The sequence below is a fragment of the Mytilus edulis genome, chromosome 9, assembly GCF_963676685.1.
Source record: "Mytilus edulis chromosome 9, xbMytEdul2.2, whole genome shotgun sequence".
Lineage (NCBI taxonomy): Eukaryota > Metazoa > Mollusca > Bivalvia > Mytilida > Mytilidae > Mytilus > Mytilus edulis.
Window position 1 is genome coordinate 59123860 of NC_092352.1, and position 12758 is coordinate 59136617.

A 12758-nucleotide genomic window follows, 5' to 3' on the forward strand; every position below is an offset into this window, starting at 1 on the left:
ATCTATTAAACCCAGAGTTCTTAATGTTTAAGTTGAAATTCATCCCTTAGTGAATTGTGCGGATGACATCAAGAGTTGGTTGACCGTATTGGAATATATGCATGCCCTATAAATGTTAGTTTATGTGTCATTTTTGTCTATTGTGGAGAGTTGTCTCATTGGCAATCATACCACTTCTTTTTTTTTATAAGATATGTTTTACAGATTATATCGGATATGTTCCTTATGTCGTAACTAAAACCCTGCTCCCTTTTCACGAATCTGACCTATCGAATTCGACTCTTAACACGGTTTGTAATAACATGAGCAACACGACGGTTGCCTCTGGTATCTTTCATCCCTATTCTAGAAATTATCACTTAAATGCACTAAGGGGTTTCGATCAATAAAAGACAAATAAGTATAAATAAATGAGTTAAATAATATCTTTTGCAGAACAAAGCTTTGATAACAACATAAACAATAAGAAACAGTTTTGCAAAAAAAGCAGCTGAAACCAACTGGAAAAAATTAATAATCATAAGAATAACAACAAGATTTAAAATAGAAAGAAAATTATGACTGCATTGAAATGTCATATAAATCTTCTGTTTTCTGTCCAATGAAATGATCATATTTGTCTTCTTGTTCATCATCATTTCTTTTATGAGTCGTTGAATCATAAACATCATCAACGGTATGACTATAAATATTACTATCATCCTCCTCGTGACGATTACATCCCGAAATATCATAGGTTCCTTCTTCGGATTGACAATAAATGTCATCTTGTTCTGTTTTCAGTTTTTGTTTGTTTTCGCTTAAACTTGTTGGGTTAGCAAGCGCATAAGACTCATTTCCTGCAAATTGTGTTTCATGAATACCCAAATCTTTAGAGTTGTTTGTTTGGTCGGTCTTTTGTTTTAATCCTTTTATAAAACTCGTATTTTCATTCATTTGCATGTTACACTGGTTATCGTTTGTTCCAGTGCTTTCAACGTTTTGGTTCTTTGTGTAAGCAGTTCCACTGGTTAATGATGCACTTTGATTGGCACCATTATCACTATTGTCAAGATCGGTAGTCTGTTTTGTCTCAGGTTTTCTGCCCAACATTTTCCTGTAAGGTGAATAAATTTCATTAGGTTTTATATTTGCACCTGAAAATTGATGTTCCTTTGCGTAAGAACTCTAAAATGATTTAAATCAATTGGTCTCTCATATTGAAAAAAAGCGATGTTCATGTTAAGTGCGTACCAAAACGTGTTTGTTTAAAAGTGTCTATCAATGAACAAAACACTGATTTTGTTCTGCTATTATTTGAAAAATAAAGGTCGTTTACATCTATCTTCTAGTAGTATGTTATGTATTCGTCTTATAACTAATGATAAAGGCATAAAAACAGTTTTGCCACTTTGATAATTATCATTAATATTTATAAATTTTCAAATGCTATATCACTTTATTTCAAAACATAAAAACCCTCCGGAAACTGTTTATCAGATTTTTTTTTAAATATAGAATTTTTACAGAATTTACATATTACAATGCTCAATTATATTTGATAGAAGGAGGCTAGTCTTTGATTCAACTGAAACATTTGACCTTTAAGTAATCAAAATATATTACCTTCTGACGATACAAATAATTAATACACCAACACACAACGACAATACGACAGCTACAACCATACCAATCACTAAACCTGTAATTGATTTATATTTTTTATGTTTATAAGACTTAGTATAAAATTGTTATTGTTGATCGAAGTAAATGAAATAAGTGTATTGATATGATGTTTTAGTAAGTTAAACATTGTTACAAATAACAACCGCTCTGAGAACATGACAGAACCTGGGAATTAGCTATGATTTTGTGTTTCCTAAGGTTGATGTCTCATTAGTATATATCCCATTTTAATTATGCATTTACTTGGTGAAGAATTAATATGTGTATGTTATCAATTTACAATAACTTTGATTTAGCTTTGCAAGATTCTCGCAGACATGTTTATGTATTTTATTTAGGTTGTTTATTGTGGTATTTTGTTTGTTTTTTTATATGTAATAAATCCTGGTAAGGTGTGTTGATATATGTTTTCCTACTATTATTTTTCTAATAGGCAGTTAAATGTTGAGTATACATGATTTGAGATGATGCAGATGCTAATAAAATTCAAGTTTGGAATACAGTAACAAGTAATTAGATAAAGTGATATTTATTATACCAACTTTAATGCATTTTAAATTCAAACATCGCAGCCGATAGGGCATTCCAACAGCTGGTAGAAAAATATTTAAAATGGCACACACAATTCAAAATTACTTCTTTTTTCAGAATTTCATCCTAAGCAGAAAATAAATCCGACATTATCAGTGTATTACAAGATTAATTTGGAATGTTTTTTTCTGATTAACTCTTATAAAAGTAGACTTATTTAAAGGTTGCACTACTGAAAATATAGTAACTGCAGTTTCCCACAGGAACTCCTTTACGGGTAAGAATATTTCACTAGTGTTATGAAGTTTCACAAACTAATATATCTTAATATGGAAAGTTCATATGCACTAAATATTTTAAAATGGTAAAAATATAGTGTTGTGCGGCATATTTTCAACATTTTTGCTCAAACTTATACTTAGAGTTGATTTATACTAAAATTATATGCTATCCCTCCCTTCAATTTGGGTTTACCTCATAATTTCAATTTCACTGCTATCAATGTGTATCTATACTGGTAACATTTGCAAGTTTTGTCTCTATGAGATAAAACATAGAGACCATATCTGGGAACCAATACATAAACAAAACTATGATTATTATATATCTCCGAAAAACAACACTTTTAATCAAAACTTTTTTTTTTTTTTTGTCTAATTCATAGTCGCAAGGACATCACTGCAAATATTCTTTTTTTTTTTCTTTTACGATGCATTTTATACCCTCGCCACTGTTTCAATTTTAAAGAATTTGAAAACAAAAGTTACTTCTTGTCAGCTTATACTATGTAGATGTTATCGGAGATGATTTTGTTCTTATAAAAGTATTTTGAGAACATATTGAAGGTATTTCAAAATACTATAAATGTAAGTTTAGCAGTGAACCATTCCAAAATTCAAGATAATATAAAGTATTCAATCTTACTTTATTTCCAGTCTTTATCTTACTATTTGAATATCTATCTTTAAAAATTCATAGTTTCTGCCTTAATGGTCAGTTCAGAAAACTTGTCAAAACAATATTTCCTCATACCATATATCTTAAATATTGTGGCTAAATTATGAAGTAAATAAACAGGTTTATTAACCAAGTGCAACCTAGAGTAAAATAAGTAATATTTACCTACCTCCAACATTCAGAATAATGAAGTTTGTTTAAAACAAAAATAAAGCCATTGTATAAATGAAACAGATATAGGAAGATGTGGTATGAGTGCCAATGAGACAACTCTCCATTCAAAAAAAAATTTATAAAGGAAAACGATTATAGGTCAATGTACGGCCTTCAACACGGAGCCTTGGCTCACGCCGAACAACAAGCTATAAAGGGCCCCAAAACTACTAGTGTAAAATAATTCAAACGGGAAAACCAACGGTCTAATCTATACAAAAAAACCGAGAAACAAGAAACACGTATAAGTTACATAAACAAACGACAACTACTGTACATCAGATTCCTGACTTGGGTCAGGTGCAAACATTTGCAGCGGGATTAAACGTTTTAATGGTACCAAACCTTCTCCCTTTTACTGAAACAATAGTATAACATCACAACATAGAAAAACACACGATAAAATATCAATTGGAAGGCTTAACTCATCAAAAATTTACATATCAGGTATTGGCTTATGTACTTTGTGATTCTTTATAGACTTACCACTATCAAGGGAAACATTTGTCTTCTTTGAATCGTCTGATACGATATTTGGTACTCTCTCTTAAATCATAAAAAGTATCAAAATTTATAATTTGCACAAAAATGGTTTAATTAATCATGGATATACTGATTTCGAGAAAACGTCGGTTAGGTCAAAGTGAAAACAGATTTCCATCAAGCTTATTAATCAAGTACTGGCAAACGTATACATTTCGAATGGATGACTTTAAGTTCTAAAAATTGGTATTTTGTAAAAACGTATTCACAATATTTGCTATTAACTTAATTATATGTTTTTTCGTCAAGAAATGTCATATAACGCCACTCTACTGGTTTGTTGCAGTTGAAAACTGCAATCCTCTCCATACAGTTTTTGTTTTGTTTTAAACACTGATTGCATAGATTCAAGGATGGAACAAAATAAGAATCGTCAGGTTATTGTCCAATAATATATTCATCTATAGAAACGTTACATATCAGATACATAAATTAGAAGTTGTTTTACTTAAATCTGGAAAGAGAAAAGCTCTTCAAACTTGCTAGTTATGGAATGTATGTTTTTCATCAGGAGTTTTCAAAATGCTAGAAGGATGCCATAGATTTTGAAGATGATCCATTTGATTTTAATTCTAAGTAAACATGAAAATGGAAAGTTATGTATTGTTGCCTTCTTTCAACACTTGATCTATTTGTGAATACATTTACAAAGTTGGAAATGTAGAAATTAGTAAAAATGTTATTAATATTGATATTTTCACATTAAAGGATTATTCAAGAAAACTTCAAATCCCTGAAGATGTTTTTTTTTTATTTTTAATTTTTATTTTGAAATCATTTATTTAACTGTAAAATAGTACTTTGAATGTACCTTATCTGTCACAAGCATTTTGCACGAAATTAAAATGACAACCAGTGAGGAATCATATGTTATTATGCGCTTCGTAACTAGTTTTTAACATGTATCTTTCACTGTGAATATATTGTATGAGTACAAGGATCTAATGACGGTAACAAAATAAGTTTCAATAACAATTAATTTGCCTTTTTGTTATTGATTAAATTTTAGCATTGATTATAATTTGCATCGACGCTATTTTTTTTTCTTTATAAAAAAAAAAAGATTTAGTATGATTACCAATGCAATGAGACGACTATCCACAAGAGACCAAATGACACAGAAATTAACAATTATATGTCACCGTACGACCTTCAACAATGAGAAAAGCCAATACCGCATAGTCAGCTATAAAAGGCCCCGAAATGACAATGTAAAAAAATTCAAACGAGATAAGCGAACGGCCTAATGTATGTACAAAAATTAAACGAAAAACAAATATGTAACACACAAACAAACGACAATCACTGAATTACAGGCTCCTGACTTGGGACAGACACATAAACATGTACATACAGAATGTAGCCGGGCTAAACATGTTAGCGAGATCCCAATCCCTCCTTTAACCTGGGACAGTGGTGTAACTGTACAACATATATTTTATATATAAAAATCAGTTGAAAAAGGCTTAACTCATCAGATTGATGCAAATACAAATACTAAACAGAGTGGACGTGGCTGGGTACTTGTATATCCCAACAACAAATACCCGAATAAGTACAGTTCTGAGAGAACTCGCAGTTACTGACAGCGAGTTCCAAGCCAGTACACATTCAACATTCAATGGATTTAGTGTAATGACGTTATTAACAGTCAGATAAAAACATGACATTGTGCAATGCAAGAAAAAGTATCGACAGATTGTAGATCCATGATTGTGTATATGTACATAACAATAATATTTATAAAAAAAGATGTGGTATGATTGCAAATGAGACAACTGTCCACAAGAGACAAGAATGACACAGAAATTAACAATTTTAGGTCACCGTACGGCCTTCAACAATGAGCAAAGCTCATACCACATAGTCAGATATAAAAGGCCCCGAAATGACAATATAAACGTTTCAAACGAGAAAACTAACGGTCTTACTTATGTACAAAAAATGAACAAAAAACAAATATGTAACACATAAACAAAAGACAACCACTGAATTACAGGCTCCTGACTTGGGACAGGCATATACATATTACATAATGTGGCGGGTTTAAACATGTTAGTGGGGACCCAACCCTCCCCCTAACCTGGGACAGTGGTACAACAGTACAACATAAGAACGAACTATAAAAATCAGTTGAAAAGGCTTAACTCATTAGATGGACAAAAAATACAAGTCGACGTGGGCGAGTACTTGTACATCCAACATCTAAGAGTACTCGCAGTTTTCTGATAGCTAGTTCAAAGCCACTAACAACTAATGAAAAACTCCTGCATCTAAGACTAAATTATCAATCCGTTCACATCAACATCCAATGGATTTAGTGTAAAGACGTCATAAACAGTCAGAGAAAAACACGACCTTGTGCAATGCCAAGATACAGGTATTGACAGATTGTAGATGCCTGAATGTGTATATGTATATATCATACTAGTAATATTTAGTTTGCTTTTAATTTACTGATAACAAAATCAATATGTATACCAATAAAAACAATATTCAATGATCGTATTACAGTGTTAAATTGGTAATAGGTTTTCTACAGGTGCAACCAAACTTCAAAACCAAATTTTTATATCTATAGTAAAGGTTTTAAGTAATTTATGGTAACTATATCCCTGATTTAATAATTTACCAGTAATACAAATATTACGTTCGTTAAAATCAAAATCGTCACAACAAACACGGCATTGCGAACGAGCTGTTTAATATAAAAACGGTAAGATGGTGCCAAAGGAACATCACAATCTAAAAATAATAATTACATTTAGTTAGCTTTTCATTTACTGAAAACAAAATCTATATTAATGCAAATGAAAACAACATCCAATGATCTAATTACAGTGTTGAATTGGTAACCTTTTAGAATAAGTTTATTTAAAGGATCGATAAATTTACCATTTCTAAATTCCGCAAAGTATTATTCGTCTTACATGTAAATATCAACATAATACCAAGTTAACAGAAATGCATTATCGTTCATAGTTTAAACATTACCTTCACACGTATATTCAATTAAAAGCCTGTTTAATTGAAAACATCTTGGTTCTTTCTTAATTACTTCAGAAAGATTAAAGGTACATATGTCTGAAGTTTCAATGTCGTCACATAAAGTTTTGATTTGTCTTTGGGCAACTTGGTATTCTGCTGAACAGTTGTCAAACCCTCTATCAAAAACTAAATTGTTAAGTTGTAGATAGTGTTTCGAGCATTCAGGAAGTGAGATGGACTCTGTCGTCTCCAGACAAGACTGTGAATAATTGATCGAACCTATAAAAAAATCACTTCAATGCAAGGGTTTAACATATAAATGATAATGATGATGAATAGGAAGAGGAGGAGGAGGAGGTGGAGGTGGATTTCTCGTTCATCCACTTTACGCAGTGATTACAACATGCATTGGTTCATCCGAAGCTCACTGTAAAAGGAAAGTGCTAACCCTGAAAGTTGAAAGCTTATGTTTCACAAATATTCGCAGAGTTATATCATCCAAATGGAAGAGGGACGGAAGATACCAAAGGGATAGTCAAACTCATAAATCTAAAACAAACTGACAACGCCATGGCTAAAAATGAAAAATACAAACAGAAAAACAATAGTACACATGACACAACATAGAAAACTAAAGAATAAACAACACGAACCCCTCCAAAAACTAGAGGTGATCTCAGGTGCTCCGGAAGGGTAAGCAGATCCTGCTCCACATGTGGCACCCGGAATGTAGAATGACATAACCCTATGTTAGAAAGTTCCCGAACGATCAGAACATTTTTAGGATTTTTGTTTTAAACATTTTCTTTAATAGGATATGCAAAAGTGCAAAGATTAAAAAAAGGTTTGATTTTTTGTTCAATGAATTATGATTAATACAATGTAAAATAATGTATTATTTTGTTCTGGAATACATATTTCATGCAGCTTATTTACCTGAACATGAACTCTGAAGTAAAAGAATATCATCTAATGCTATATCACTTGTATAATTATCTCCACGAATTCCTTCAAAAATTATATTGAACGGGTCTAAAATGAGAATGTCAAAATTAGCTAACTTCCAATTCTTGCCTTGGTTTCCTGATTGTGACCAATATTTTATTGTCGTGTTTCCTGACTTTATGTAAACGTTTAATGTCCCCATGGCTTTTCCGTACATATGGTACCAGAAGGTAAAACAAAATGTTCCATTCAGGTTGACAGTAGTGCTGGTTAACTCTGATTTCGTCCCGCTTGGTATTGCTGTACCCTCAAGGTATATGTAATGCCCATTAGCTTGTAGAACATAAAAAAATACAATAAATAATAATTTACAATGACAATGACGAACTTTCTTCTTTAAAGATGATTCTTGTATGAGATCTTTGTTTGTTCTTTTTTTTTTAATTGTGTTTTATTGTTTTGTTCAGTAACATATGATAACATTTTATTATTTCTTTTTTTAAATGTCAGTGGCTCATATGGCTATTATTTGCTTTAAAGCCAGCGTTTGTTTGTTTTATTTTGCATTGGAATGATTGAAGCGAAATATTTTAATCGTAAATCTAGGTCATGCATTACATCATTGTAATAATTACTTTACATGTATATTTCACGAGAATCCGTTAATTTGATTGGCTAACAAGCTTTAAAAACATTACATTAACATGAATGTTACATTTGTGATTCACGTACTTCCGTAAAAAACAAAGCACAGATAAATAAAGAAAACCTAAGTTTGTCATGGTCTTCTTATCATAAGAATGTTATTATTAGAAATGAAGGTTCTTTCAGTTTATTGTATTGTGGTGTAAATAAAGACAACAGTAGTATACCATGCATACCGCTGTTCGAAAGTCAAAAATCGATTGAGAGAAAACAAATCCAGATTGCAATAAAAAAAACATCCTAGGTAAACACATCAACTATAACATGTATGAGAAGAAAAGAACGAAACAACAGAAACACTGAAGTGCAACAAAAAGTAAACGACAGTCGACACACACAGAAACGAACTATAAGATAACAATTGTCATTGTTTCATACAAAATATGCTTCGATTAACACTTTGACAACCCCAATAAAATTCCAAAAAGAGGCATTTATGTCTTAATAAAACTATGATGACAACTAAAATGAGGCAAACATTGTCATTAAGTGGTTCTACATTTAAACTTTTTCTGTTGTTATGATTCAAAACGTTTTATATTTTGACTTTTTGAAATTGTTTTGTTCTAACTTGACTTCTGAAGCCTTGGAAATTAGTATGTTGGACTTGTTTCGTCTGTATTTAGTTCCATTTTACATTAAATTTCTGCTTATTCTAAATCATTCCTATTTTGTAAATGAAAATAAACAAATGAAGTACATATTAAACCGTATAGTAACAAAAACAAAGAATTTTGTAATATTATGCCAATTTGAGTCATTGTTCGTTATAACACCACTACAGAAAGTTTACAGTCAATAGCACTCATCTGCTATTGATTCCTTATAATAGTGCAATTCATGCGCGTAACCATAGATTATCGACGAAAGAATACACAGAGAGTATGTTAATGAAGTAAGGAATTTTTAACAAAAGTGAAGATGATATCGCAACACTCTATAAAATTTTAAACTCGGAGATCATGAAGACATTGAAGTTGTTCATCCGTGTCAATGTCAAGACAAAAGATCCCATTATAATTCGACCTTGCAGTTCTGGTAGTTCCCCCTATCATTTGCTATTGTCAATGTCATTCGGAAAGTTATAAGAAATGCAAGCACCTTTTCCATCAGGCAATTAAAGCGATAGAGGTTGCATTTCTGTAAATATTGACAATGCAATTTCCCATAGGACCTCCTTTTGCGGCTAAAACTGTACCACTTTTACTATGAAGTTTTGACTAAAATCTTATCCTAGGATTGAAATTTCATATGCACTACATTTGTTTTTTAAAGGTCAAAATATAGTGCTGTGCGGCATATTTTCAACGTTTACATGCCCTGAACTTTTTACAGTTTTTAATAACACTAATTTTCTTAACTACCCCTACCTCGTATAAAAGGTTACCATAGATTTCAATATAAACAAATTGCACATGTTTATTTACTGGTAACATTTCCTAGTTATGTCCCTATGAGATGGAACACAAAGATCATAACTGGGAAACAGTATGTAAACAAAATTAATTTTCTATGAATATTCTAAATCTCCCCAAAAGAGGCGTGGTTTGAGAAACAGCTGTATTTACAATGTGCAACCTGGATGTTCATCACTATCAATTACAATAGAGTTCAAGTTGACCTTTCGGGGACGATTATTTGCTTTTGGGGGTTATGGGGGGAACGTATTGGGGTGAGGCGATACCATGAGGATTTTGAAAATGAATAACCTGGCCTGTTAAGAACTTTAAATAAATAATTTTACACCAGACAGAAGGGAAATGAATATTCGGCATTCTAAAATTCAGGATAGTTGATGATGAACATTTTGTAATTATGCTCAAAACTGAAAAAGTAAGCATGCAAAAAACAGATCGATTTAGATAATCGATCCGGATAAATCCTCATGAAAATGCGTGAACAATCTTGCACTACATATATTCTGAATTTCCATACTGATGGTTTAATAGTTAGTACGCTTGAAAGAAAAAATATGCTGAAATATTCCACGTGTAAGCTCGAAAACTAAGATGATTGTACTCAACACAAGGTCACAAAGGTATTGCACAATGCAGACACAAGGGCGGAGAATCTCAAAAAGAGATTATCAACCAAACTCATATCATTTAGTCATTTTATCACCTTAGTTATTTTGGGGATGGGGTGGGGGTCCAAAATGGAATTAGGGAAGTCATTGTTGTAGTGGGTTGTTTTTTAAGGGAGCAATATATTTGCCTTGATGTTATTTGAGGTTTAATAATGTAAGACTTTTTTTCATTCTTCTATGGTAGATAAAAAAGGGGAGTGGAGGAAGGTTCAATACAATTTTCTCATGTATTGTTTTAAAAACAAGCTGGGCCTGGTTCGTTGCGTGCAACGTCATGTTTCTTGTAAGGCAAACATTTTGACTAAACGCAATCTGAGTCCCATGAAAGCCTTGATATGCTAACATTGATATGGCATATTTGAAAAGAGTCAAATTAGAGATTACTCTAACGGATCTTACGTATGATATGTCAAACGTATACACCTTTCGACAAATTGTAATAAAGCTCTAATATGCATCAATTAAGATACTTCAACCGAAAATGCTGATGATTCTGATTCTGTCTCTCCCATAAAATCATGAAATTACCAAGGTGGCATGAACATTTTACAAACAGTTGTGAAACATTTGAAAAACAACAATTGGCTAGAATATCCAGTGTATAAAATGTATAAAGCACTATTTAGCGATAATGTTGGTTGCTGTTTGATTTATGTTAACACTTACACAATTCAGTCGTGTGATCAGTTTTTGGGCCAGTGTCGGGTGATTTCGTTTTCCCTGTAGCAATTGACCACATATACGACTTTGTAAGATCCGATGACCAGTTGTGTTTTCCTGTTTCAAAGTTACAATCCAGGATAAAACCTGTAACATTAATACTGAATTGAATCTTTTTTTAAAAAGATAAACGATGGAGTAATTCAAAATAACATATGATTTATATATAAAATTTCTTTCTATACAGTTTGATATTCTTTATCTTTCTTTCGTATATGTTGTAAATTGTAGATATCAGGCACTTAAGAATTTACTTAGGTGAAATTAGATAAAAGAGGGACGAAAGATACCAAAGGGACAGTCAAACTCATAAATCTAAAATAAACTGACAAAGCCATGGCTAAAGATAAAAAAGACAAACAAACAACAGCACACATGACACAACATAGAAAACTAAAGAATAAACAACACGAACGATATATCAGGAACTTGAAATTGATACTATAAACCGGAGGAGTATTAGATAAGGATCAAAATAAAGCTAGATAAAGGTAAATAAAATAACAGAAGTATACCGCTGTTCGAAACTCATAAATCGATTGAGAAAAAAACAAATCCGGTTTACAAACTAAAACTTAGGAAAAGGCTTCAAATATAAGAGGCCTAGGAGAACAACGACACAACATAAAAATGTAACACACACAGAAACGAACTATAATACAACAATGGCCATCATCCTGACTTGGTACAGGACATTTTATAAGGGGAAAATGGTGGGTTGAACCTGGTTATGTGGCATGCCAAACCTCCCGCTTTTATTGCAATGTTAAATATAACATTAGAATTACAACATGACATGACAGGACTACAATACGAATAAATGGGAAAACATATAAGACAGAAAAACACACGAATAATAGCTAACAAAAGGTACCAGGTCTAAAATGTAATACGCCAAACGTGCGCTTTGTTCACACAAGACTAATCAGTGACGCTCAGATGACAAAAGTTCGAAAGCCAAAACAAGTACGAAGTTGAAGAGCACTGAGGACTAAAGGTTCAAAAAAGTTGTGCCCAATACGGCTAGAGCTTTCTGCCTTGTTTAAGAACATCGTTCGTTATTATTTAGAATAAATAATACTTTTGCAAACATATTGCTTCTTTTCGATATATTTGAATTTTAAAATAGGGCGGGTAAAGGCTTACTCTGACTTTAACCTTTAGTTATATTTGCATTAGTATTATTTGGGTCTCAAATCAAAAGAAAGAAAATCAAGAAATCAAGAATCTGCTTAAATTGTGTCGAATAAGCTGTAAAGAGCTTTTAAATCTTATATGAAAAGATAAACGGGTGTTATGGGGCGAACTGTTTTACTTTGTATAGTATGGAAAAACACCAAGGAATCTTAATATCGGACACAATTTCCGAAAACCTCACCTATGTACATCCTTAAGTCAATTAAAT

General features: G+C 31.8%; 1 protein-coding gene across 1 annotated transcript in view; it reads right to left on the reverse strand.

Moving 5' to 3' along the window:
• Positions 1 to 417: 417 nt before the first annotated feature.
• LOC139488677 (MAM and LDL-receptor class A domain-containing protein 1-like) overlaps positions 418 to 12758 on the reverse strand; it is a 46423-nt gene continuing 34082 nt past the window's right edge. The window contains exons 9-14 of the mRNA XM_071274486.1: positions 11300 to 11440; positions 7834 to 8175; positions 6904 to 7176; positions 3853 to 3912; positions 1606 to 1681; positions 418 to 1096 (exon numbers count right to left, since the gene is read on the reverse strand). Coding sequence (XP_071130587.1) covers positions 556 to 1096; positions 1606 to 1681; positions 3853 to 3912; positions 6904 to 7176; positions 7834 to 8175; positions 11300 to 11440 — 1433 coding nt within the window. The 3' untranslated portion in view covers positions 418 to 555. The remainder of the gene's footprint in view (positions 1097 to 1605; positions 1682 to 3852; positions 3913 to 6903; positions 7177 to 7833; positions 8176 to 11299; positions 11441 to 12758) is intronic.